Source organism: Sinocyclocheilus grahami, unplaced genomic scaffold, assembly GCF_001515645.1.
Source record: "Sinocyclocheilus grahami isolate Dianchi unplaced genomic scaffold, SAMN03320097.WGS_v1.1 scaffold61.1, whole genome shotgun sequence".
NCBI lineage: Eukaryota > Metazoa > Chordata > Actinopteri > Cypriniformes > Cyprinidae > Sinocyclocheilus > Sinocyclocheilus grahami.
This window is the reverse complement of record NW_015505240.1, coordinates 4,220,833-4,247,835: the sequence shown is the minus strand read 5'-3', so window position 1 is coordinate 4,247,835 and position 27,003 is coordinate 4,220,833. Positions and strand designations below refer to the sequence as shown.

General features: G+C 35.1%; 1 protein-coding gene across 1 annotated transcript in view; it reads left to right on the top strand.

Annotated features, from left to right (window-relative positions):
* Positions 1-27,003, top strand: part of LOC107584663 (collagen alpha-1(XXVII) chain A-like) — a 66,807-nt gene that overhangs the window by 26,841 nt on the left and 12,963 nt on the right. Inside the window, exons 8-24 of the mRNA XM_016271374.1 lie at positions 830-874; positions 2,467-2,520; positions 3,465-3,509; positions 6,464-6,517; positions 8,355-8,399; positions 11,062-11,115; positions 12,227-12,271; positions 13,543-13,596; positions 13,687-13,731; positions 15,749-15,802; positions 16,002-16,055; positions 20,235-20,288; positions 20,370-20,414; positions 20,486-20,539; positions 20,829-20,882; positions 21,494-21,547; positions 21,810-21,863. Of these exons, the coding sequence (XP_016126860.1) occupies positions 830-874; positions 2,467-2,520; positions 3,465-3,509; positions 6,464-6,517; positions 8,355-8,399; positions 11,062-11,115; positions 12,227-12,271; positions 13,543-13,596; positions 13,687-13,731; positions 15,749-15,802; positions 16,002-16,055; positions 20,235-20,288; positions 20,370-20,414; positions 20,486-20,539; positions 20,829-20,882; positions 21,494-21,547; positions 21,810-21,863 (864 nt within the window). The remainder of the gene's footprint in view (positions 1-829; positions 875-2,466; positions 2,521-3,464; positions 3,510-6,463; positions 6,518-8,354; positions 8,400-11,061; positions 11,116-12,226; positions 12,272-13,542; positions 13,597-13,686; positions 13,732-15,748; positions 15,803-16,001; positions 16,056-20,234; positions 20,289-20,369; positions 20,415-20,485; positions 20,540-20,828; positions 20,883-21,493; positions 21,548-21,809; positions 21,864-27,003) is intronic.

Below are 27,003 nucleotides of genomic sequence, written 5' to 3'. Positions count from 1 at the left end.
TTGTTTTAATACAGTAATTGACTGATTCAATGTATTTGATAGTTAAAATGACTACAAATTCAGGTTTTCGTCACCTCCGTCAGATGTGTCACCTCCGTCAGTTGAATATTTTGATAATATTTCATTGATATTTTATATTTGTTGTGGAATTGTTGGTCACATGTGAAAGTGTAATCTGTCTGCTAACACAAGAATGTGTTTTGAAATGTTAAAAACATCTTGAATGCTGTTAAAGATAAAGTTTAAATTATATTACACAGTCCAAGGTAAAAAATAAATAAAAGCACATTTTGTTAAAAAAGAGAGAAGTTGGGAGGTTGTATCAAAGTGTAGCTTAGTACATATAAGATACATAAATGTAGTTTCATTTGTCTGAGTACAAGGTTTTATTTTTTCAATTTTGCACTCTGTTTTGTCCCACTTCTCAAGAATGACTGCACAATATTGACTCTTGGGAGCTTGACTCCAGCAGGAAAACATTTATATCTGTAATACACACACACACACACACACACACACGTTTGCTCACTGAAACCTATGTTGCAAACGCACATGTGCAGATGCGCATTTTGTTCAACATAAAGACGTGTGTGGAAAATATTGCACTGCTTTAGCTTATTGACTACAGATGGATTGGGTCAATAATGATGGTTCTGTCAAATGTACACTCACTGCTGGAGATGCGTATTTGTGGGCGTGTCTTTCCATATCCTTTTTTAGAAAGTGGTTTGTAGCCTTTCATTTGTCTTAGTTTGTTTCAGTTTGTGTGTATGTTTGTGTAAATCACTTAAGTGTTTACTAAATCGTCATGTGTCCTCTTTGTGAACAGGGACAAAAAGGCCATCCAGGACCACCAGGCCTTCCCGGGGAACCAGTGAGTAATGCAGACATACAAACCCTGTTACACAAACAAACAAGCACATAAACAAACACTCAGTTTTCTAATCCAAAAAGTGTTTCTAATCCATGGAGATTTTTACCTCTTAAAATACACACACAGACATTCACATGACAAGAAAAAGTGTTTATAAAGCCCTCTGTGTTATTTAAGGTGAACCGTCCTCTCAAGTCAAAAGTTTAATGAGAGGAAAGACAAACACTCATACCCAGAGGAAAGTTTTATAGCTCAGAGTGTGTTCTTTCGTAGCTCGTGAGCCTTAAATGTGAAGCGTGTAATTTCTGTGCCTAGCATCACCAAACAGAATTTCAAAAATAACGATTGATTTTAAAATCATTTGCGGAAAACACACTTCCTGCCCACCATTGGTCATACAAACAAATAGCCCCGCCCCCAAACTTGTGCCATTGGTTGAACAAATATAGCCCTTGTTGGCAGATCTCATAACTACACACTTTGCGTTCATACATTATGTATATATTTTACTGTTTCTTTATGCTATAGTAAATGTAACAGTTTTACCAGTGTCTAATTAGCCGTTTTAGGTAGGCGTGGTTAACTCTTAACTTTTATAAAGAATATCTCTTTGGTTTTGAGACTTTAGTCTTTGCAACTTTACAGATCTTCTTTATGCACCAAGAGCTTGTAACACTCCAAAGAGAAAGGAAAAATTGAAATCGCATCAAATGACCCCTTTAAGGTCTTTTAGTTTTTTTTTCTTTTGGTAGAAAAGGAAAGAAATCAACAATGACATACTTTACTTTTAAAAGTGAGTTCTTGAGTTCTCAGGTACTAAATTTTTGAGCATCAAATATTCTTCCTTAAAATTCTTTTGGAGAAATAAAAATAGTGAAAATGAGTTGTCGACAGAGCAAGAGCTATAAAATGAATATGACTAGCAGCTCTCGAGGAATTTGCTGAGAAATGTTTGAGTTCATATTCTTCTTTCTGCGTGCTGCGTGTTTTAAGCTTTATTTGGAAATCAAATATCACACCCAAACGCAAATATTAAGTTGTTCAGAAAGTATCAGACACATTCATCCACCAACGTACACAGATGTATAGAAATCATGTTGTTTAGACATTATCACTCCTTATATTTCCCATCACATCACACTAATGAATATTTCCTAAATTGATTAAAAAAAGCCTTAATATTATATAGACTTAAGCCACACTTATGTATAAATGAATATGATTGCATTCGTTCAAATTGTCAACTCAAAACTGCATCTAACTTCACTTTTCTTCATCGTTTTTGCTTAATGTCTTTGAATCAGCTGGATGTAGTACATCACATGAACACATTAAATACTGTCACAATACTGTCTTCAATTTCAACAGTATATCTATTGATTTATCATTTCAAACCCAACAAACAAAATACATTTAGCTTGATTGTGCTTTTTCTTTCAAATGAAAACAACGTTTGGTGTTTTGTTCCAAATATAGCGTAGTGACATTCATGCATTTTACATGTTCAGACACTTTTTGTGGTCTTTAAAATATATCCATGTACTTTAATAAATATCAGGAGAACCAATATTTCTCTTTGACTTGTTTTACAGGGGGAACAAGGTCCTGATGGAGAAGCTGGAGCCAAAGGCTATCCTGGCAGGCAGGTGCAGTAGATCTTCCTCTGCTGTGGAGTGTGGTGTGTGTGTGTGTGTGTGTGTGTGCATGCGTTCGTTCGTTTGATTGAGTGTGTTTTGCCTTGTTTTTCATTGACTGCTCATGGAAAATATGCAATTAATTTAGCAGTATGTTGCCCTGGCATCGAAATTGGGTTTTGTTCAGTATAGCTGCGGGCCACCGCGATTTAAAATCACAGCATTCAATTATAGGAAAGGGTGTATTTGCTCACTCTGACCACTTAGTATCGGGATGTTTTGATATGCTTGTGTTGTTTTCATTGATGGAGTTTTGGATTTAATCAGAATAAATCTCCATCCTTTTGAAATATGCATCCAGAACCACAAGCCTTTGGTTTTTAACACATCTTGAGCTCATTGAAGCTGTTTGTATTGAAACATATAAAACGGTTCTTTGGAATACGTAAGTCTGATTGGTCAGTCGATGCATTCTGTGGTCAAATATCACTTTACTGTCTTTTTCTTCTCACATAATAAAATCATTCAAGAAGTCAAATCAATATTTCACATAATTTAATGATTTATTTAGTCATCATTGCAAATGAACCCATTTTTCCTTTTTATGACCTAACCAAATCAAGAAAAAGCTCATTTGTCAAACATTTACCATTGCTATTTTGTCAGCCTAAATTTGAAAATATTTATTAAAGAAAATATATAATATAGCTATAAAATATATTATAAATAAACAAATAAAATATAAAGGTGTTTTGTGGCTCTGTTTAATAAATGAAGCCAATGATAAGACCATTATAAGTTCATCATGGTTTTTGTTGTTGTGGGCACACAAGTTTGGATACTTACTAAAGGAAACAAGCTATTCATTTTGGTTCCATTTTGCCTGTTAAATGATGTGTGTTGATTAAATCCTAAGCCTGTTTCTGAAGCCTCTCTCTCTCTTTCTTCTCTTCCAGGGTTTACCTGGTCCAATAGGGCCTGTTGGGCCAAAAGGGGCTCGGGTGTGTACACGTCTTTTCCCATTTGATGTATGATTGCAACTTACAAAGCTGTCATTGTGACATTTGAGCTGTCTGAGTTGGCCGATAGTTACCGTTGCTAGGCTATTTGCATTGATCTTTTACAAAGCTAAAAATGTAGCTTACGACTTAGTTGAGTTTTAAAGTCAAGTGATTTGACCTCGACTCCATACGAGAGATTTTTACTGCTACAGCTTCTCTTTTCTTTCGTCCCCCTGGTTTTTCCTTTTTCTGTTTTTTGAGTCAACAGAGACTCAACCATGACAAATTTGCTGCTGACAGCTGCCCGAGTCATAAGTGTGCGTTTATGTGTGTTTTTAGCCTCCTACGGTCACATTACCATGTTCACATGTACAGCCACCTTCATTTATATTGCCCTGTCGTCTATTTGAAGTATTCAGAAACAATTTATATTTTATTCTCACTGTGCCACTTTATATAGCGTGCTCACACACACACACGCGCTTTAGCTGTTGTGTTTGTAGTCAAGCTGTATTAAAGGCTCTTTATCAGGCTAGGCTCCGCCCCCATTGGCTGGAATTTCCTGTTTAAAATCAGACCGAGGCCCTGCTGGTTTTTAGGCCCCGCACATACACACACAGACACATGTCTTCCAATCAGTGCTGTGTAGAAACTGATTACGTGCAATCTGGATTACGTAATCAGATTCCAAATATAAAGTACTTGAAATTAGATTATATTACATTTTAAAACTTCTTTATGTTTTACAAAATTATTTACACAGTGGCAATAAACTATTCGTAAATGTATTGATTCACCCCAGTTCTTTTTTTTCGTTTCTAAATGAACCTACCACTGATATACAGTTTGGGAAACCCTGCTGTAATGTAATGTTTAATGCTTTTCATGATGTTGATATAGAATGAAATATATTTTCTTTCTCTTTGTTTTTTAATGAATAAGGAACACCATAATCCCATTCAAGTCTATATGATAAACGAAAAGTAATCTAAACGTAATCAGAAAGTAGTTAGACTACATTACCTAATATTTGTAATTCAGATTATGTTACTAACTACAATTTTCGTCATGTAATTGTAATTTGGAATTGTAGTCCATTACTTTTGGTACACTAAAAATTGTTTTAGTAATGTAATCCATTACATTACACATTTTAGGTAATATAATCAGACTTTTTAATTACTTTTAGATTACGTGTGACTCGTTTATTGCATTGATTTAAATAGGATAATCTTGTACCATATTGATATAAAAATGCAAAGAGAATAAAAATATATTCCCTTTTGTTATTAGCAACATGAAGTCCATTTAGCATTACGTCAAGGTTCGTTAAACTGGGGTTCATGAAGCATTTTAATGTGTTTGAAAGACGCAGGTCTTCCAAAGACAAAGTCTTGTGTGTATAATATGTAATCATGTAATCAATAAAAAAGTTACTGTAGTCTGATTATGAGTATTTTAAAATGGAATATAATCTAATTACAAGTAATTTTTGACATCTGATTACGTAATCCAAATTGCATATAATCAGTTACTACCTAACACTGTTTACTTAAAATGTCTTCAGAGAAAAGTATTATTTTTCCTATTTTTACCCAAAATAGGGTGGTGTGAGCATTATGGAACGCTATAAACACATGTAATGTACGGTTTATTCATACATGTCCTCATGCAGAAACTCCAAAATATGCCTCACTAAAGTAATATAACTTGTGACGTTCCACGAAATCCCTAATATGGACAAAGGCATCCAGCTATCGCTGTAACTGAATAAAAAGAAGATAGAAACGCTTTAACTGAGCACACATGAAGACAATAAACACACAACTATGACAATATATGGTTTATCTGTGTTCTTCAAGCCATCTTGGGTATTTTCATAAGAAATAATTTTTTTTGACAACACTAATGTCGACACGTAAAAGCATCTTGCATGGAATTTTTGCTGGATGTGTGTGGGAGTGTTATTGTTGTACTCTTTGTTTGTGCATGTTGTCATCGTTTGTTCCCTGAAGTGAGCGTATGTGCCCTTGGACTACATTGTGGAGGCCAGCACCATGCAGTCCATGGGCATATACACTTACTTCATGGCCTGCATCAACACGAAGACGTCCATCCGTTCATCCATCCATGACCTCTCCATTCATCTGTCCGTCCGCGTGATCAGTTCATACAGTGGATGTCTGCTACTGGATTGATTGGAAGATTAAAGTCTTAAGAGATGATTAGTATTCTTATTCAGGAGTGTCAATATGTAAATATGAACTTGTCTCAGATGTTTCTCCTTAAACTGTTGATGAACGAAAAGTACAGATCTATGTGGATAGCATAATAAGCAACCACCTAGAACACCCTAACAACCACTTAGAAAACCTTAGCAACCATATACTATGTAGAAGCTACCCAGAACACCTTAGCAACCACCTACAACACCCTAGCAATCACTTAGAACACCTAAGCAACCATATACCATGTAGCAGCTACCCATAACACCTTCGCAACCACCTAGAACACCCTAGCAACCACTTATAACACCTTAGCAACCATATACTTTTTAGAAGCTACCCAGAACACCTTAGCAACTACCTAGAATGCCCAAGCAATCACTTAGCAACTACTAAAACACTTTAGAAACCATCTAGAACACCTTAGCAACAATATAGCAACAACTCAGAACAGCTTAGCAATGACTCAACGACTTAGCAACAGTATAGCAACTACATAAACACCTTAGCAAACACCTTGAATGTCCTAGCAACAATATAGCAACAACCCAGAACAGCTTAGCAACGACTCAAAACACCCCAGTAACCACATGTCAAGTATCCTGAACACCACTGTTACTGGAAAAAAATGAGATATTTAAAAAGCGTGATTTGTGATCTTTCTTTGCTATTTTCCTCTGCTCCAGGCATCAATATTTAGCTTCCCTCTTTTTCTCTGTTTCTTCATAGGGTTTTATTGGAATCCCTGGACTCTATGGTTTACCTGGAGCTGATGGTGAAAGAGTGAGTCTGTTCATGTTATGACTCATTTCTCAGCAATCATGTGATCATAAGACTCATCAGTGGGTGAATGTTCCTGCAAATGGCTGTTGTGTAACGCCGCTCAAGTACTTTACATGAATCCGTTAAAACTCCCACAGATACAAATACCTCATTAATGCAGTCACATCATCGACATGATGAACCATAAAATATGATTTCCTAATCATAGTGTACTAAACACCAAACACTTAATTACTAAACATATGCAATTAATTCAGACTCCATTTAATCAATTTGTGTAAAGATCAGAAGTTTAAATTTAACAATAAAACATTATAGAATGTTCAGCATTCAAAGTATAAATAACAGCAATTATGTCAATGTTATATTTGCATACTGAATTTGATTTGATCTAATGTGCCTTGAAAATATTTAGCTTTTAATAGCACAGTGACTACTGCTGTGCCCGATGTCACATACTTTAAGAGTATACACTGAATCAATCCTACTCATTGCAACATACTACGTTTTTGCATACTACGGTATATAGTCAATGCTGGGCAGTAACTGATTACATGTAATCTGGATTACGTTATTAGATTACAAAAATAAAGTATTTGGAATTAGAGTATATTGTATAAAATGCTCATAATCAGATTACAGTTACTTTTTATGAATTACATATTATTCACACAATGGCAGTAAATTCAAAATGTATTCATAGTTTGGGAAACCCTGCTGTAATCTAATGTTTAATGCATTTCTTGATGTTGATAAAGGATGGAATATATTTTCTTTCTTTTTCTTTCTCTTATTTTTTTCTCTAATATGGTACACAATAATACCATTCAAGTCTATGTGATAAACTAGTTAGGTCAAAAGTAATCTAAAAAATAATCAAGAAGTAGTCAGACTACATTACCTAATATGTGTAATTCAGATTATGTTACTAACTACAATTTTCGTCATGTAATTTGTAATCAGTAATGAACTACAATTTGTACAATTTCTTTAAAAAAAAAAACATGCGCCTTTTAGACTTGCACTCTATTCATTTACTAACTGCTTGTTTTCTTTAAAAAAAAAAACACTAGCTTCTCTAATCTTTTTGAATTCTGTTTGTTTTCTTTTTATTTATTATACAACTAGCAAAAGAAAAGGCCTCTAACCCTAGCTTGCTCTATTCTTATTAATTATTATATAATAATAAAAAAAAAACCTTGCTACGTGTACTGCGTTAAGATAACTGAGACTTGTTATAGCACTTGCATATCATTGTTCTCTCTTGTTGATTTTGATTGCTTCCATTGTTCTCATTTGTAAGTCAATTTGGATAAAAACATCTGCGAAATGACTAAATGTAAATGTTATGTAATGTAAGTAATCTACCCAGCATTGTATATAGTGTATAGGAAAATAGTGTATATAGTGTATGCTGATACTTGTTTGTTCTTACAAACATTGTGTTTCCTGAAGAAAAAGCAAATCTAGTTATCTATTCCTGTTCTAGTTCTGACTGCTGTTACAGTTATTAATATGGAAATAGATTAGTGGTAGATTTTCAAACCAAGTGCTGCCCACTACTGGTAGATGCATCACAGTAGATTCCATCATTGAAATGTGTGTGTGTGTGTGTGTGTGTGCTGTAAAAGTGGAAACTACTTCCAGCTGGTTCTGGCCTTCATCTGAGGGTGTTTAGATGAGTCATATGATAGCAGAGTGTATACACACACACACACACACACACACACAGACAGACTGACAGAAACAGTGCTTCGTTCTAATGGTATAAGACTTTTAATTATTATTAGCATTTATTTAGTGTCTGTCTCTTTCTCTGTCTCTCTATCTTTTTCAGGGTAGTCCTGGTCCACCGGGGAAGAGGGGCAAGATGGGTAGGCCGGTAAAGTTTTGTCTCAACATACTTTATAGATACAGATGTGATTTTATTTTGTGAGCGTGTGTTTGAAATGTAAAAAAAACAGTTATAAGATGTATTAATTTTATTGTATTGCATGGCCCTGCAGTGTAATAAAAAGTACAAACATTCCATGTAGTTTCTCAATATGAGGCCATTAAAGCTTCTTGCATAATAATTAGAAAATAATTATTTCTTAAATATTAGTTATTTTTATCATGAAAATATCATTGTCCCTTGGGCTTGGGACACAATCGATACACACACACATACTTATACATACTTACTAAGATGCAGAATCAGCCACACAGAGGTTGTTTAAATCAGCACAACCTTTGACATCTGACCTCATAAACTTCCTGTTGAATCAGCAGGGCTCAGTGTGTTATCTGTGTGATGTCATCATTAGCAGCGTTAGCTACCGCTCTCGCTCATGCTAAGGGTTAGTGATTTCGAACAATCCCCATAATCCACAGTTTGGTGGGAACATGCTGGATAGACACATGCTAAAAACATTCAGAAAATCCACCACATACCATTGACCTAGCAACCACTTAGAACAGCTTAGCAACTGCATACCAGTGGCCTGACAACCATCTAGAACAGTGTTTCCCAACCGGGGTGCCGCGGCACCCTGGTGTGCCGTCTGTCGAGAGCAGGGGTGCAGTGTAAAAAAATATTTTTTAAATATTTTTAAATTGCTAAAATGTTCAAAAAAGCATCTATTCTATAATATCCATTTCTGATGTCGCAAATAATTAGAGATGCACTGAAATTCCGGCTGCCGAAAATGAGTTCACCGCTCAGGATTCACTTTCATGTGGTGTGACGCTCTGTGTATTATTCCGCTCTATGCGTGTGCACTCCGCTCAGTCGCTCCACTCATATACCGTTCATGCTCATCGGAACAGCAAAGTCCACTCAAAAATTGAGCCGACAGAAAACATCGATGTAGTACGGTATTGTTTCTGTCTACAATAGCACTGTGTTGTAACATGGTGTGGCATATGGGCAACTCTGGTAACGCTGCCCTCTCATTCATTGATCTGCTAACCGCTATGTTATGCTCATGTGTTCTGATAATAATATATTATTATATCCAAAAGCTATATCTTTCTAGGACTAAACATTATTTGGATAATTGGTAAAAAAAAGTTAAATATCTTAACCCTACTGTTAGACCTACCTGAAAAACTAAAAAGCTATTTATTTAATTTGAAGGCCTTTTGTTATTTTTTGCTTGTGCTATCATTATTAATTAATTTATTTGTTCTTATTTTATTACTGACTGCTTACTTGTCATTTTTTATTCAATTCAAAGTGTGAAATCAAGCTATCTCGTGCTACTGAACCAAAATTACCCCACTGTAAAATAAAAACAACACTGAGTGAGCAAAAATTTGTGAGATAGCTAGTTATAATGGTAATTAAATAATGTTTACATATGTATAAAAGCCTACATTAAAATATTGTCATATAAATTAGTCTCTTCATTAGAAATGAGCGTACTGATTGCCACCATTGATGGACACATTTTTTAAATAATATAAAAAATATCTGTATGACATTATATTTTGCAGTTCTTCCCTGTTGTACCGAATATCTATACTTTTCAAATTATCACATCGAAGTTAGAAATTCAAATATTGTGACAAAATTTATTTTGTGGGTGCCGCGACTAAAAAAAGGTTGGGAAACACTGATCTAGAACACCCCAGCATCCACTCAGAACATCTTAGCAACTGCATAGCGATATGCTAGCAACCACATACCAATGGCCTACCAACCGTCCAGAACACCCTAGCAACAACTCAGAACACCTTATAGCAACCACATACCAGTAGCCTGGCAACCATCTAGAACACCCTAGCATCCACTCAGAACACCTTAGCAAGTGCATAGCAATATCCTAGCAACCACATACCAACTCAGATCACCCTAGCAACCACTCATAACACCTAAGCAACCATCCAGAACAGCCTAGCAAACATTCAGAACACCTTAACAACCACCCAGAACACCCTAGTAACCACTCAGAACACCTTAGCAAGTGCATAGCAATATCCTAGCAACCACATACCAACTCAGATCACCCTAGCAACCACTCATAACACCTAAGCAACCATCCAGAACAGCCCAGCAAACATTCAGAACACCTTAACAACCACCCAGAACACCATAGCTACCACTCATAACACCTAAGCAACCATCCAGAACAGCCTAGCAAACATTCAGAACACCTTAACAACCACCCAGAACACCCTAGTAACCACTCAGAACACCTTAGCAACCATCCAAAAAGCCCAACAAACATTCAGAACTCCTTAACAACCATCCAGAACACCCTAGCAAACACTCATAACACCCTAGCAACCATCCAGAACAGCCCAGCAAACACTCAGAACACCTTAACAACCACTTAGAACACCTTAACCATACAGAACACCCTAGCAAACACTCAGAAAACATAAGTAACCACATACCAATTGCCTAGCAACGGTCCAGAACACCCTAGCAACCATGCTCTGGCAACCTCTCACAATGTAGCTTTGTGGAGGCCACTTTTGCTTCTTTAGAAAAGTCTAATTGTTTAAATATTCAGTGACTGTGATAGTCATGTGTTGTATTGTCTCTCTCTCTCTCTCAGGGTTTTCCTGGTGATTTTGGAGAGAGGGGCCCACCAGGACTGGACGGGGAGCCAGTGAGTTTAAAACTAGGTTTTTCATGCATATTCTTTTGTCTTTTTCTCATAAAGCAGATAAAACACTCACAACAGCAGTGTTGTATCTTCTGTACACGTTTCTTTGTTTAAGCTGGTATGGAAGACAAATTTAATTTGTCAAATACAAACAAGGCTGTGAAGGGTATGCTGAATATTAATAACTTAAACCAGCATAAGGTGGTTTGCTGGTTGTAAGGAGTCTTGCAGCCTGGTTTGCTGGTTTGAAAGGGTTTTGGGCACTTGTAAACTTGTCAGCCTGGGAGACTGCCTTAAACCAGCTAAGACTAGCAAACCATCTTAGGCTGATTTATTTATTAGATTGTATCTTTTTGCCTACTGGAATTTAATTTTTCATTCATTCATTCATTCATTCAGATATTTATATATTTATTTTTATTCATTCATTAGGGAAGGTGTTAGATCCTGCCTCTTTGCCCACTGGGATTTAATTTTATTTTTTACATTTTTTTTATTTTTATTAATAATTTAATTAATTTATTTGAGTAAGGAAGGCGTTAGATCGTGTCTTTTTTAAACTAGAACTTCTTTGGGAAGGGGGGACTTTCATTCACATCGAATCTGTCCTTACTAAGGTCAATATCATAACAATTAATTATCATTCCCAAAAATGTCTCTGATTGGTTGGAGTAGATGACATCATATCAGGAAGTGTTTGGTCAAATCCCGCCTATTTTTCACCTGTAAATGCGGGGACTGTAAGAATAGGAAGTTGAAAGCCTTCTCATTTCCTGTTCTCCCTTTCCTGAAAAGAGGAGTGAAATGCTCCTTTCATCCTTTCATCACACCAGGGGAACGAGAGGAAATGGCTCCGGCACGCTGCTGCAGAGCCAACAACAAACCATCTCTGTTTCTAGAAAAATACTCACACATGCTCGCTCTACGAGACACACTCATTTGAATGGTCATATTAATATCTCTGAATATGAAGAGGGTGCATTTACACAGCACGTATTATAAATGACAGACATTTAGAGGTGCATGCATGTACTAACATATGAAGCACTGGCAGTCTGTACTTGTTACAGAAGGACGGCGTAACGCTCTGTGTGTTTCTGTGTTTCTATGTCAGGGTGTTATAGGAGCTCCTGGTCCTCCTGGTGTCCATGGATTGATTGTAAGTGAAATGGTTTACTTAAATTTATTTTAGCCCAGAAGTGAGCTAAATCTGACAAAACGAGGCATCTAGAGATGTCCTTGAAAAATGCTTCATGCATAATGAATAAGGTTTTTGTGTGAATGTAAGGATTTACGCTCAGCTAGAGTGACCAGATGACCTTAGTGAGAAAAATTGGGGCAGATCAGAGATGTAGAGCTTGAAATTATATGCAGGTGGAATTCAATATTTTTTTTTTTTTTTTTTTTTTTTACAATTTATAGAAGTTATGCAGAATATAGGAAACCAAAGAAACATTACATTAAAATGGGTTTGATGCATTTGAACTTCAGCTAACTTAGACATAGACTAACTATTGATATTAAAATCCAACACAGCACAACTTTTGCTGACGTGAGGTATAATATTTCTTTTTTGTTTTTTAAGGAAAATTAATAATTAATATTCTTAAAGAAATGAATACCCTTATTCAACAAGGATGCATTCAATTTGTTAGAAGTGACAGTAAATATATTTATAATGTTTCAAATAAATGCTGTTCTTTTGAACTTTTACTCATCAAAGAATCCTGAAAAAAAATGTATCAGTAAATTCCAAAAAAATATAAAGCAGCACAACAGTTTTCAACATTGATAATATTCAGAAATGTTTCTTGAGCAGCAAATCAGCATATTAGAATGATTTCTGAAGGATCATGTGACACTGAAGACTGGAGTAAATTCAGGTTTGTCATCACAGGAATAAATTACATTTTTAAATATATTCAAGTAGAAAACAGTTATTTGAAATAGTAATAATATTTCACAATATTACTGTTTTTACTGTATTTTTGATCAGATAAATGCAGCCTTGGTGAGCTGAAGAGTCTTTCAGAAACATTTAAAAATTGTACCAACCACAAAACTGCGGAACGATAGTTTTGCAATCAAAGTACATTTCTAAATAATCTTCGGTATTAATCACATCTCACCTATAACATTGTCACTGATGTCTGGTCACCCTGTGGTCAGCATTTATAAGCACACAGTGTTTCTGTTGTTGTAGTACAGCTGAAATCAGTTTGATCTGAACAGCATGGTATGCAAATAAGATCCACAATTGCTTTCACAAATGAGTAACGTGCGATCATGTGCCCCCTGCAGGTGCTCTTAGCATGATGTATTACCTCAATAAAACTAAGAACATTTATCAGATTAAGTTTTATAAGTTAGATCCTTCTCAAATTGGACATTTAAAAGCACATACAGCACTCATTCCCATCTCTTCTCTAGGGTGATATGGGCCCTGTCGGGATTATCGGTTTGCCGGGACCAAATGGACTGAAAGTAAGTCATGCACATATGTACCCAACACATATCTCCATCACTCATGGCCACTTTAGCGTATATGTTTGTGTGTGTGTGTGTGTGTTTCAGGGCGTCCCAGGGAACATGGGCGAGCCCGGCCTGAAAGGTGATAAGGTGATCTGAATACTCTGTTATTGGCCTGTTTTACAGCAGCATGTGATGGAAATTCTCTCTCCCCATTGGCCACACTGTGTTACGCATGTTTTAAAAGCTCCAGCCTTAAAGGGATAGTTCACCCAAAAATGAAAATTCTGTCATTAATTACTCACCCTCATGTCGTTTCAAACCGGTAAGATCTTCGTTCATCTTCGGAACACAAATTAAGATATTTTTGATGGAATCTGAGAGCTGTCTGACCCTCCCATAGACAGCAATACAACTGAAATGTTCCCAAGTCCAGAAACGTAGCAAGGAGATCCGTAAAATAATCCATGTGACATCGGGTTCAACCGTAATTTTACGAAGCTAAGAAAATACTTTTTGTGCGCAAAAGAAAAAAAAATAACGAATTTATTCAACAATTCGTCTCCTCCGCATCACCCGTATGCTGTTCTGTGTCAGCTGCGTCACATGGACACTCTGTTTCCTTTCAGATCAAATCACAACAATGTAGGAAACAGATCCGTGTGACGCAGCTGACATACGCTGTTTACGTCCAGCTGATATTCTCCAAAATGGCGCTACAGGGTGACGCGGAGGAGACGAATTGTTGAATAAAGTTTTTTTTTTTTTTTTTTTTTTCGCACAAAAAGTATTCTCGTAGCTTCATAAAATTACGGTTGAACCCCTGATGTCACATGGATTATTTTACCGATCTCCTTGCTACGTTTCTGAACGTTGATCGTGTAAGGACACTTACTGTCTATGGGAGGGTCAGAGAGCCCTCAGATTCCATCAAAAATATTTAAATTTGTGTTCCGAAGATGAACGGAGGTCTTACGGGTTTGAAACAACATGAGGGTGAGTGATTAATGACAGAATTTAAATTTTTGGGTGAACTAACCCTTTAAGTAACATGTAGTCGAAGAGATTTTATTTCGGTTTGTCAGAAGAAAATGTGAAATTTCTGTAGAGTTATATTTAAGGTACAACAACTAACATGTTTTCTCTGTTAGTTTGCGAGAGAGAGTTGCTTCCAGGATCAATACGTTAAATTCTATCAACAGCTTTTATGGCATAATGTTGATTATAATGCATAATATTAATAATTTTGTTTTTAAATAAATAAATAAATTTATAATAAATAAACAGCGTTTGTTTATTTATTTATTTATGCGAAATGTGCTAAACTCTATTGACAGCTTTCATGGCATAATGTTGATCATAATGGTCAATAATTTCGTTTTTTAAATAATAAATAAAGGCATACATTCATTTTTAATAATAAGCTATCTTTATTTATTTATTAAAGCAATGCACGTTAAACTCAATCGACAGCTTTTATGACATTTTATGACATATTGGTCAAACATTTCGTTTTTTTAATGAAAAAATATATACATTTTTAATAAATAAACCTTTATTTTCATTTTAAACATCTTAAATCAATTTTTAAATCATTTTCAAAGTTTTTAAATTCCTTGTTTTATTGTTGTGATTATTTTTTATTATTATTTTATTTAATTTTATGTAAAGCACTTTGAATTACCATTGTGTATGAAATGTGCTATTTAAATAAACTTGCCTTGCCTTTATTTATTTAGTTATTTACAGGAAAGCTGCTTTAAGTAAATCTGTAAATATTTTTTATTAAATAAATAAATGCACATACATTGGAAGTCTAATGATATTATGGTATATTATTGATTGTAATGGTCAGTGATTTAGGTTTTTAACAAATAAACTTTATTTAAAGTAAATGTATTTTCAAATAAATAAAATAAATAATAATATAATATAATAAATAACAATAATATAAAAAATAAATAAATAAATGCACAAACATTGGAAGTCTATAGGACCAGCATTCTGGAAGCATTAAAAGTGGAAATGTAAAGCTTGCATTTTTTCCCTTGCCCTAACTTAACCATCATGTTCCGTCACTTTCTCTGGTCTCTTTTCTGACTTTGACTCACATCACAACTTGTTTCTCACTCTTTTTTTCTTCTCTCTTTAACTTTTTCTCTCTCAGGGTGATGTTGGGCTTCCTGGAGAACAAGGGGAAATTGGGTTCTCAGGAGACAAGGTATACCTTCCATTTCCCCCTGTCAAATACACATTGGCACACTGTGACATCTAGACGTCTGTTGTTTTGATTAAATCTGACCTTCTAATTGCCCCAATGTTAGAGCTTTCATAGACACATGCACTCATGCTCTTGAACGAGTGTTTGTGCTAATATAATGAATATATAACTGTGTGCATATTATATTTGTTTGTTTCAGGGTGTGCAGGGTTTGTCAGGCTTACCGGGACCTCATGGAAAACCAGGACCACAGGTTTGTTTCTTATCTGTTTTGTATTTCTTTAAAAGAATAGCTCACTCAGACTGAAAATTCTATCATTTACTCTACTCTTTTTTACACATGTTGTTCCATGAACGTGTATGACTCACTTTCTTCTGTGGAACACAAAAGCAACAGTTCTGTCAGGACCACTATCGTCAAAATGATAGATACTTCGCATAAAGTTTGGTTTGGCGGTATGGTTCTGTTCTGGGCATAAACCTCCCTGCCCATCCATGCAGCCTGTCATGAATGAGCAGGGAGAGCAGCAATAATAACCCCCCTAGGGTTAACAGAACAGAACAAGGCAGATATCATTAATGTACTTAATGATATTTAAGTGTAACACTTTATTCAAGATAAAGGAGTCTGATTAGCAAGGAATATCAGAAAGCCAAATCCTGACTGTGGCGAAAGGAGGAGCTGGGGATGGAGGAGGGTAATTTGCTCCGGAGCATGCTGAAAAGCTGCTGAATAATACTGAATAGAGCTTATATAGGAATGCCGCGATAGGTGTCGTATTACTATAGGTAGATGTGATCAGCTCAGAATCAGCTGATGCGAGCTTGACTCACGTGACCTGCCAGAACTAACGCTAACGCTTAATTTCTGCAGAATTGTATCGGTAGCATTTTTCTGTGTAATTAGTTCCAATGAGGACTGATGTTTTCTAGCTTAAAAGTCTCAAAAGCACTCAGCAGTTTTCCCTGTTACTTGTGCGCTGTTTTCAAAGTCACTACTTTCTTCTGAGCTCATACAGAATCACACATGTAGTATGAATAGTATGCTGCTTTTTACATTCATTTTGGAGCTTGAAAGCCTCTTTCTTCATTCAAATGTAATTGCATGTGAAAGAGCAACATTACATTTCTTCAAAAATGTTCTTCTTTTGTGTTCTGTGGAAGTAAGTGGTATTTGGGGAATCTGCATATGAAAACTGCTCAGTTGTTTGTCAGCTTTCTGTAATGTTGTGTATAGTGGGATTTTTGTTTGCAATTCTGAAAACGTATACTGAAAATGTGTGGTTTTGATACGGTTTTAGAGGCTTTAAAGTTGCATTGGTAATGCATTACATAGTTTGTTAACTTCAAATAAATATATAAATTTTTATGCAAAATATATGTGTTTTGTAATATTTGTTTCCTGGAATAACATAAAGAAGATGAATCGTTCCTTTAAAATAATATTTTTTTTTACCCATAATCAAGTATTAAAAAGCTAAATAAAATCCGTACAACATAGTGTAACTGAACTTCAATTTCTGCGAAAGTATTTATTTTTCTGATTTTGTTGATTTGTGCAAAAAGTTTTTACTCAGTATTCGAATAACCTTAAAATAATCACAAGTTCCATGATTAATTTTCTTATATGCACAAAATAAAAAATAAAAAAATATAAGTAAATATAACCGTGGAAAGGCCTTTACTGTGATTTTGTTTGTAGTTTTTTTTGTTGTTGCAGTTTTGATGTTGTTTTAGAGGCTTTAAAATTGCCTCGATGATGGTATTGCATTTGTTAATTTTATACTGTTGCAAATTTACATCTTTGGGTGAATGGCTGTCAAAAAAATCTATCGATTTTGTATGCTTTTTTTTGTGGAAATTATTTGTTTTCTTTTGATTTATGGTTGAAAAAAAAAATTTTTTATTAATGTTTTTGTTAAATCATTTTTATGTAAAACAGTTTGAATTACAGCTGTGTATGAAATGTGCTCTATAAATGAAAAAAATTATTTAATTTCAATAGCACATTGAGATCATGTGACATTCTCATTACACATAGGTTTCATTCTCTTTATGCAAAATGCAATTTATTTCGTCATCATTTGTCTTATAACAAATCTTTTATAGAAGGTTTTGTGTTTGCGATTTTGAAAATGTATATTGGAGGCCTTAAAGTTATATTGAGGATGGTATTGCATTTGTTAATTTAAAGCTGTAAAGTTGCAAATATAAATTTTTGGATGAATTGACCTCAGAACTTATCAAAAATATATTCATTTTTATACAAAATATATATTATTAAATGATTTGTGGTTGAAAAATGACCAAGAGTCTGTTTTTATATTCTGTGTGAGCAAAGCAAAACGTGTATTCACCCAACGGACCACAAGGTGGCGCAATAGGGGATTTAAATTTCGAATAGCTTTAATTATGTTTAATATATCAATGAATTATAGAGGCTGGGGATTTCTTTTGTAAAAGACAGAAGGAATGAATAAATCCAGCATCGTAAAGCAGGAGGCTCAGAATCTGCTGCGATCAGCCTCTGTATTACATAACATTCCCGCTCTGTCTCTGTTTTTCCTCTTTTCCCTTCTTTCGTTCCACTTTTTTCTTGTTTAACCGAACTCAATGCTTCTCTGGCACAAACTCAGAACATTTCTCTATGTTCTCCATGCATCATTCTGTCCTCAGACAGGTATCTGTTTTCCTCATCTCTCTCTGTGTCTCTGTTGTGCGGTCAGTAATTGGATATGTCTTGGTGAGACTTTCAGTATGTTCTTCTTTGCTCTGGACGCAGCTCTTGTGCATTAGTATGCATATTCATGTCTTGCTCCAACATAATCAAACATGTGACATATTTAATGGGTGAATCTCATGAAGAAATGTCATATTTCACCAAAAGCAAAGGGGAAGAAAAGAGAATTATGTTTTGCATAAAAATGAAGCTTGTTTATAACCATTACGATTTTTTTGCTATTATGAAATTATTTTCATTTATTTGGGGATCACTTAGACTTGCTAATTAGGACTACATTGAATGGCTTAACTCATGCATATCAGTTGTGCATGATCTCTTATGCTTTGATGAATTATTTTCCAAGATTTCAAGTCAAAGCTGAATTATAAAACGCAACATTGTCATTAGAAATATCTGGAAGTAAATTGAACAATAATTAAATTCAGTTAAATAATGTATTATATATTGTATTTTCTGTGTAGTGAGAAATAATATTATAAAATAAGTATTATAATGTATTATAACTGTGTATACACTTATTAATGAGATCATACAATGCATTATAAGGTGTATTCCAAGGCAAAATTAATGCATTATATATAAAGGCTTTAAGAAAGGTTTTACTATTATTTACTTAAATTTATTGCTTTTTTATTGTATTTATTATCACTTTTTTAGTCATTTTTGTAAAGCACTTTTTAATTACCACTCTGTATGAAATAAGCTATATAATTGAGAAAATAATAATTTCATTGTAATGCATTATATATTTTCATAAAAAAGTAAAAATGCATTATATTTGCACATTTCTTGTTACATCTGAAATTGGTTGTTTGCTATGTGTTTTAATGCGTTATATTTTCTGTGTAACAATAAATAAGTATTATAATGTATTATAACTGTATTATAATGAGATGAAACAATGCATTATGAGGTGCATTACAAGGCATAATTAATGCATTAAATTATTTTATAATGCATTATACATAAAGGCTTCAAGTAAAGGGTTACCAGTATTTTTTCCCCCAAATTTTTCTTTTTTATTGTATGTTTATAACTATTTTTAATCATTTTGTAAAGCACTTTTTAAGTATGAAGTGTGCTATATAAATGACATTTATATATATTATAAATATAATTCAATAGCGCAACAGCAGAACTGAGATCCCATGATGTTTTCTGTCACGGTACGTGCGGGGAGATGAAGCGAGGACTCAATTGCTGGAGAAATGGTATTTTATTTTAGCAAAAAATTAAACAAAAACAAACTCAAACCAGAGAGGCAGGCCTAAAGCTGCACACATGCAGACACGAAACACACACCATGAAAAATGACGGATCAGCACAGGATGGCAGACACAAGGAGAATAAATAGGAACCAAACGAGGAGGCTAACGAGGGAGACACAGGTGGAGCAACTAAAACAATAACGAGGTGACAAGATGGGAGGGGCCAGACAATAGACAGGAGAGAGCACATGGCAACAGACAAACACAACACAAGCCATGTGCTCCCAGAACACAGTCATCTGGTGGCCCTCCTGGGCACACCGGCTGAAGACTGTGACAGTTTTCATTACACATAAGCTCCATTCTGTTTATGCAAAATACAGTTTCTTTTTTTCTCTTTCTGAAACAGTTTATATGTACAGTCTAGTCTCATCATTATGTGTCTCATAACAAATGGTCTCTTTTCTGTCTGTGTTTCCAGGGTCTGATGAGCAGTAAGGGTTTCCCTGGGGCTGTTGGACCTGAAGGAGTCAAAGTGAGAACATAAGCAGAATATAAACTCACACAAATCTCCTCCACACACACAGTCACTCAAACACTCTCTGATGTCTTTCAGGGCGAGCAGGGTGTCACAGGAAAGGCTGGACCCATGGGTGAGAGGGTGAGTACACAGACTGAGTTATGGCCTTTAACCACACTTTGACCCTCACACTGATGATGTTGTGTTTGTAGGGTCTCGTTGGCTTCATCGGCCCTGCAGGGGAGACTGGACTAGCTGGAGAGAAGGTAAGACACACCTGAGAGCATCAGCTCAGCATATTAGAATGGTTTCTGATGGATCATGTGACACTGAAGACTGGAGGAATGAGGCTGAAAATTCAGCTTTGATCACAGGATTAAATTACATTTTGCAATATATTCAAATAGAAAACAGTTATTTTAAATTGTAATTATATTTCACAATATTACTGTATTTTTTGATCAAAATAAATGCAGCCTTGGTGAGCAGAAGAGACTTCTTTCAAAAAAATCATTTGAGCCATAGTTTAAATGTTCTGTTATGTGATTTATTTAGGGTGATCGTGGAGAGATGGGATTGCCCGGGCCTCCAGGAGAGAAAGGATCTACCGTACGGCACACATACACCGCACATAAATTCTCAGCATGCACTTCCGCCCTCATTCTCGCTCCTTCAAATTATGAATGTTGTTTAAAACATGAAGTTCAACTGTCCATCATAGATAAATGGCCCACTTCCTTCCAGCTCCTCGGCAAATGTCAAAAGTTTGGACAAAAGGTTTTGGCAAAATGAAGTATTCAGAATGTATTATTTAATTTGTAGAAAAAGTGGAAATCAGGATTAGGCATAAAACAAGGTCTTCAGAATCATTCATACTTGTGAAAATTGTGAGAATTGAACAAATAGTTAGACAGGAACCGTGTCTGTGTGTCAGTTTTCTGTTGATTAAGGGATAATACAAAATCACCTTACAAATGATTGTGATACAAAATCCATAATATTTAGTGAGAAAGAGTGGCGTGCTTAAGCAAAACAGACACTATTTTTGAATCAGAATCCCAAAATTAGTTTAAAAAAAAGTATTGGATTTCATTCAGCAGATATCATGCCGTACTATAGAAGATATAATCTAATATTTTGTAATGTAGTGTTTCATTTATACACATATGTTGTATGTTTTGTATGGTGTGTGTGTCTTACATGTTTCCCATCACTTACAGGGGCACCCAGGAACCCCTGGAGAGAGCGGCCCACCAGGACCACCAGGCAGTCCAGTAAGTCGACAGCATTTACTTCAGATAGTTTGGATGTCAGAAGGAAGCTGATGGTTGTACGCCGGCATCACCTGCTGTCCTGTCGGTCAGCTGTCAGACACCCCTGTGTAACGTTCTGTGCTTACAGTTTGGACAGACAAAACAAACACAAACTCTTATTAGCAGTGAGAGAGACAGGAACCAGTCTGCCTGATATTAATCCCCCAAAAAGAGAAAAGAAACACAAGTGTGCACACGTAAATGGTCTCTTTTTTTTTTATAGGGCCCACCGGGATCACGTGGACCCATCGGCATGAGAGGAGCTAAAGGAAGACGGGTAAGTCATCTGGGCATCAGAAGTGTATAAGCATATGGAAGTCAGTTATTTTGCTTTTATCTTTAGTAAAACAGGACAAGGGCTGAACCTGTGGCCTTCTGATTACCAACCACCACACCGAACCATTTCCGTTATAGTTACTTTAACTGGTAGGTTAGTTGGTTAGTTAGTTAGTAGACTTATAGCCTAGGTAAGTTATCTGATAGATAGATTTTTAATTAGTAATTTAGTTAGTAAAACGGGTAGACTAGTTAGTCGTCCAGTAAATAGATTTTTAGTTATTTAAAATGAACTAGGCTAGTTAAGATATCTGATGGATAGATTATTTGTTAGTTAGTTAGTTAGTTAGTCGCCCAGATAGATAGATTCTCAGTTAAACTGGTTGGTAAGTTTAATTGACTGATATATAGATTCTTAGTAATTTAGTTAGTTAAGCTAATAGACTAGTTAGTCATCCAATAAATAAATTATTTGTTTGTTACACTTAACTAGGCTAGTTAAGTTATCTGTTAGTAGATTCTTTGTTAGTTAGTTGGTTAAACTGATAGGCTAGTTTGTCATCCGATAGATATATTCTTAGTTAAACTTAACTAGGCTAGGTAAGTTATCTCATATATTGGTTCTTAAATAGTTGGTTAAACTGATAGGCTAGTAAGTCATCCAATAGATTCTTAGTTAAACTGGATGGCACATTAAATCGTCTGATAGATAGATTCATAGTTAATTAGTTAGACCACATGTGTCAAACTCAAGGCCCGCGGGCCTATTCCGGCCCGCCACATCATTTTGTGTGTCTTAAAATAAAAATCTATGCAGCTTTATATGGTAAATTATGAAAGTGCGTATCAATACCACAAGTTTCTGTTTCTATTTGCCGTTCTATTTATACGCATAAATTGACTTTGGTGTGCATATGATACGCAATGGTTAGGATTAAGGGTGTGGGGTTTTTCCATTGATGATGACTGCGTGGACGGCTCAAAGGAATAAGTGCGGACCTCAGTGCTAGAGCCCCACCGACGGAAATGGAAAAACACAATATTCTTCATTCATTTAACGAATTAAAAAATCGATTGCAGCTTTCAGACATGACTTTCTTCTCGTTTTAAAAGTTCGTTTGAGGCCGTTTCTATTTAGTTATTTTAATGACAAATGTCCAGAGTGCATACTGCCTATGCGAGAGCGCATCAAATGCGCGAGCGCAAATCTCTCTGCTTGCAGGTGGATTCTCACAGAAAACGGACACGCTTTCTATCGATCAGACATTATATGCGTGCGCTCAAAAATTACTGGCAGAAACATACATTGGCACACATGCCAACTAATGTAAATAAGTATTTACATAGCATAACAGTAGTAGTCTAAATGTATGTTTCGCACGTGTCAACAATACATTATGAAAATAAAAAGAAGCAGGTTTTTTTGCGATCACATCAACTGGCAAACTCCTGGAGGAGTCTAAGGAGCCAGTAAGCAAATGCATTCAAACAGTACGTTTAAAACAGCGCTAATGCAGAGAAAACATGGCCGATTTCATCAGAGATGGCAGAGATAATAGTACTCACGTACAGATGTCAGTAAAAAATTTAAAATCGGCAAGCTATTTGGCTTAAAAGCACGAGTGTTTTATACTGGATGCTGGCTGAAGGTGTTTTAGATTACGCAGTAGTCAGTGGTTTAGTAAATCTGGATCAGTCAGGTCAAGGTAGCTCATTTAGTGGTCTCTTGGCATCCCCCTGTGTTCCTGTTTGGCATCGCAGATTGACTTGTTCAATTTTTTTTTATTAAAAGTGCTGTCTGTTTTCTGTGAAGCTGCTTCGCAACAGTTTATCATGAAAAGTGCTACACAAATAAATGTGAATTGAATTGCAAGCAGTTATTAATTAATTCATTTATTTATTTTGGCACTATATACATTCATTGCAAATTAAGAAAATTAAAAAGCACTTTTTTTTAGTACTTTAGTTTGTATTTATTTATTTTTGGGTGGGGGAGTGGGGTTGAGTACCACTTCTTTTTTTCTACTACAAGCATTGATTGTGTATCATATGCACGCCAAACACGTGTGTATGATATGCACGCCAAAGTCAATTTCTGCGTATAAATTACATTGCCAAATAGAAACAGAAAATCGTGCTATAGGCACTTTCATGAGACCGGACTCATTTGTTTTTTTAAATGCCATATCACACGTTCTTAGCAGCTCACAATTATTTGTTGTACCATAAATGTAACAAAAAAGTTTTTAACAAAGTTAATGTAATGACCTGTGTTTGATGATACTTGTCTTTATTTACTTTGATTTATGGAGTAATTTGGATTTCTTAACCTGCTAAATTAAATGGATTTATGTTAAAATAACACAGAGCAATAACATATATGTTTACATCTATGCAAATGCATATGCAATATTTGTAACTTAAATAAGTAATAATAAAATAAAGAGACAGTTATTTAACAATATGTTAAGGAGTAGCAACATTTGTACAGTCTTACAGTTACAACTGGCCCTTTGATGGCAGCCATAAGGTTGAAGTGGACATTGAAAATGAGTTTGACACCCCTGAGTTAGACCATCTGATAGATCTTTATTAGTTAGCTAATCTGATAGGCTAGTTAGTAATCTGATAAATAGATTCTTATTTAATTAGTTAAACTGGTAGACTAGTTATTCATAAAATAGATCAAGTTCGTTATTTCAAATGTATACACGTGGTAAGTGCACTCATAATAGAAGTGACGCGTTTTTTCCAAACGTGGCTACGCCGCAGCAAGATGAAAGCATTTAAACTTTTCAGAATGCCGCAAGTGCACCACGCGTCATGTGACAAGAACCAACCAATCAGCTTCACTCTTTCCTTAACAACATTGAAATTTAAGCCAAGATGAAGGAACAGCTATTCATAACTGTACAGCGAAACCCATTTTTGAAATTCATCTAGTAGTAGAGCTACTACAAGTGATTTATGGTGCTGGAAATATATTTATCCTGTGCTGAAACTTTTGCGTTGTCATGGCGAGCGCATGTCATGGTTGCTTAGGCTAGTCTGATAAGCTAGTTAGTCGTCCAATAGATAGATTGTTATTTAGAATTAGTTATTTAGTCAGGTACTTAGTTAGTTAGTTAAAGCTGCAGTCCGTAACCTTTTTTGGTTAAAAATGATCCGAAATAAATTTTTGAGCAAATACATAACCAGCCAGTGTTCAAAACTATCTCCTTACTTTAGCCCAATTCACAACGGTAAGCTCATAATAATGTTTTCTAATTTGAGTGGTACTGGTAGGAATTTGCGGGAAATTTTATTTATTTATTTATTTTTTACAAAATGTATCATTTTGATCGGCGATTGTAATTCAGAAAGGATTATGTGTTTATGAAACACAAGTGACTGAAATTAGATTATACTCCAGTTTTAAATGTGCATCTGATTACAGATAGCCTGGGATTACACAATATTTGTATTTTAAAGACAACCAGTTCTAAGTAAGAATAATTAGCTTTTTGGATTAAAAATAAAATAATTTCTTTATATGAAATTCGAATGGCATGACAATTAGAGATTACTCTACAGAAATTGAAATCTATGCTAATACACACTACATGCAAATAGTCACGCAATGCTGATGTTGTTAACATTAACAATTTAAAAACAGAGTATAACCGTAATAATAATTTGCATGGTTTGAAGTGATATGAGCTAATTAACTGATCGTTAGATTTAATCACCATTGTTAGCGTGATTTATTGTAATGCTTTTTTCCTCAGCTGGTCAGAACAAAAAGAGCAGACTTGTTACTTGCTTGTTCAGATGACAATATCCGGTGAAAAATTCTTATTTGGGTCATATATTCCAATACGTAGGCTAGAATCTGTGATTCCGAAGTACAGTAAATATCCATGCGGTAACCACTGACAGCTACACATACTCCTCAAAACATTAGATTCATCCGCGCTGGATCCGTGACGGTGCACAACACACGTAATAAAGATAATTCCGCATGTAACTGCAATTGCAGGTTTCAAACAGAGATGGCGACAAAGAGGCAAAACTTTAAACTGGTAGACTAGTTAATAGTCAGATAGATAGATACACACACTCGAAAACACACACATGGGAAATGTTTTCCATTAACCGACAGAATCAACATTAATTACTGGAGAGAAGACGGAGCACAGGGATGCAATGGAAACAAACTTAGGAGAGTTGAGAGTCTCTGTGCCGCTGTCTGGTCTTAGTTAGAGCCCCTCACTGAGTCCGTAAATCAAGTTGTTGTCCTGATGATTCATTGATTCAGTGCTGATGATTTTGTTTCCTGCCTTCGTCACGGAGAAGTTGAACGGGCCAAAACAGCGTAGAGTGTATGTGATATACTGACAATGACTGAAGAGTCTTTATATATCATTGTCTTTATTTAAAACAGACGAAAACATATCTTTGAAAAATACTTTATGCAGGTAAAGGTGAAACTATAACCAGTTCTTCAATGGTAGAAAAAAGCATTATTTATTATGCATGCATTATGTATAATATTTTATGTTGTTGTTTTGTTTTTATGCCCTCTTGCCACTTTTTAGCAGAGGCGGACAGTAACTAAGTACATTTACTTGAGTATCTGTACTTTACTTGAGTATTATTTTTTCTGGGAACTTATGACTTTAACTTCACTACATTTGAAAGACAAATATTGTACTTTTCACTCCACTACATTTCTATCAAGGTCCTCGAAGTAGAAAGTCGTTACAATGTAGCAGCTTTGAAAGTCAGTGGGTGATTTTTTTTCTTCTCTAAAACTTTTTTTTTCAGACAGTTTATCAGTAGTCACTCTTGTAGGGCTACATTAAATGATTTCCCAGCATTTTTTGAACACTGACTAGCTGCAAATGTGATATTTAATTACAACAATTCAATAATAAGACGTTAATATTGTGGTATATATTAGACACAATATTGTCTGATTTTGCTTAATTGTGTACGTGAACAGAAGAACTATTGTGCATCTCCTAATAAAACACAAAAAGTGTTGGACTTGAAGCAGCACTGCACAGACCGTTCTGTGTGTGACATCAAAGTACAGCGATCAAAGTACAGCAAAGTACAGTAATTTTTTGTTTTGATGTCAAATAAGTCTTGCTGTTTTG